At 45.3% G+C, this 1,765-nt stretch overlaps 1 protein-coding gene across 1 annotated transcript; it reads left to right on the plus strand.

Annotated features, from left to right (window-relative positions):
- The first annotated feature begins 555 nt into the window (after window positions 1-555).
- LOC133052896 (CD63 antigen-like) lies at window positions 556-1,305 on the plus strand. Its single transcript, XM_061137713.1, has one exon. It carries the CDS (start codon window positions 556-558, stop codon window positions 1,303-1,305), a length of 750 nt encoding a protein of 249 aa, XP_060993696.1.
- The last annotated feature ends 460 nt before the right edge of the window (window positions 1,306-1,765 follow it).

Raw genomic sequence — 1,765 nt, forward strand, 5'->3', positions numbered from 1 at the left:
AGTCCATGGGGTCACAAAAAGTAGGACAAGACTGAAGCAACTTAGCATGCATGCACAGACATGATGATATTTGAATGAAGCTAAGGATGAGTTTAAAGCTAAGTTATAGGTTTGGGACTCACTAGTGCATGAAATCATTCAGAGAGTCTCTAGAAAATGTTAATATGTGGGGCAGGTTGAGGAAGCGGTACCAAAAAAAAAAAAAAAAGCTGAGAGGTAGTGGCCAGAGATAGGAGGGAAATCAGGAAATGTGGTATCACAGAAGCCAAGAGATAAAAGTCATTCAAAAATGGAGTGGTGAATGTTTCTGACAGATCAGAGGAGAAAGTCACTGTCCATTGGATTTAGTGACAAGGTGCTCATTGGTGAGGTATGTGGGAATATCATCGGAATAATATGGGCAGGAACCAGTTGCTGTGGGTTTAGGAATGAATAGGAAAGGAAATGGAAATGGACTTTGTAGATAATTTTTTCCCCCAAATTTTAGGTATATGGAAAGCCCCTGAGCCAAGGCAAGAGCAGTGCACAGCCTTCTGGAGCCCAAGCGGGGCAGCCATGGCGGTGGAAGGAGGAATGAAATGTGTCAAGGTCTTGCTCTATGTTCTTCTGCTGACCTGTTGCATCTGTGCAGTGGGACTGATTGCTGTGGGCATCGGGGCCAAGCTCAACCAGAATCAGATCATTTATCGGGGAGTCACCCCTGAATCCCTGGTGCCCGTCATCATCATCGCAGTGGGTGTCTGCCTCTTTCTGGTGGCCTTTGTGGGCTGCTATGGGGCCTGCAAGGAGAACTACTGTCTTATGATCATGCTTGCCATCTGCTTGTCCCTAATCATGCTGTTGGAGGTGGTTGCAGTCGTTGCTGGCTATATGCTTAAAGACAAGGTGATATCAGAATCTAATAAGGACTTCCAGCGGCAGATACAGAATTATCCAAAAAACAATCACATGTCATTGATTCTGGACAGGATGCAGGAACATTTTAATTGCTGCAGGGCAACTAACTACACGGACTGGGTAAAGATCCTGCTCATGACCGAGCAAGTCCCTGGCTCCTACTGTGTCAGCATCACCGAAGGCTGTGGGATTAATTTCAACATAAAGGAGATGCATGCTGAAGGGTGTGTGGAGAAAACTGGGGGCTGGCTGAGGAGCAAAGTGGTGATTGCGACGGCCTTGAGCCTTGCCTTTATGGAGGTCCTGGGTATTGTCTTTGCCTGCTGCCTTGTGGAGAGCATCCGAAGTGGCTATGATGATGGCAGAGTTCTGCTCTCTTCAGCCCGCTTAACCAGGAGAGTGGGGTAGTATACTCCAGGTTTTTCAATTAAACAGATTATTTTTTCAGACCAAAAACCGCGTTTTGACTCTAAATGGGGAAAGTAACATAATAGTAGCTGGAAAAGGAATGTGGTGCCGAGTTACACAAACTGCAGTATTGAGGGCACAGTCCTTTAGGCTACCAAGTTTGTCTAAGACTTCTCATCCCAACTATTAATACAAGGAGTTGGGGTTCAACTACAAAGTTAGAAGAGTCCACACAAAATCACCCTCACTTCTGACACCAACTGTAACTTTGAGAGTTCCCCAAACACCCCTAAGCTTCAATAATTTACCAGAAAGATTCACAGAGCTCTTTGAAACCTATTATATTCATATTTTATTACAAGGAAAGGATACAAATTCAGTTCAGTTCAGTCGCTCAGTCATGTCCGACTCTTTGTGACCCCATGAATTGCAGCATGCCAGGCCTCCCTGTCCATCACCA

Source organism: Dama dama, chromosome X (assembly GCF_033118175.1).
Source record: "Dama dama isolate Ldn47 chromosome X, ASM3311817v1, whole genome shotgun sequence".
Taxonomy (NCBI): Eukaryota; Metazoa; Chordata; class Mammalia; order Artiodactyla; family Cervidae; genus Dama; species Dama dama.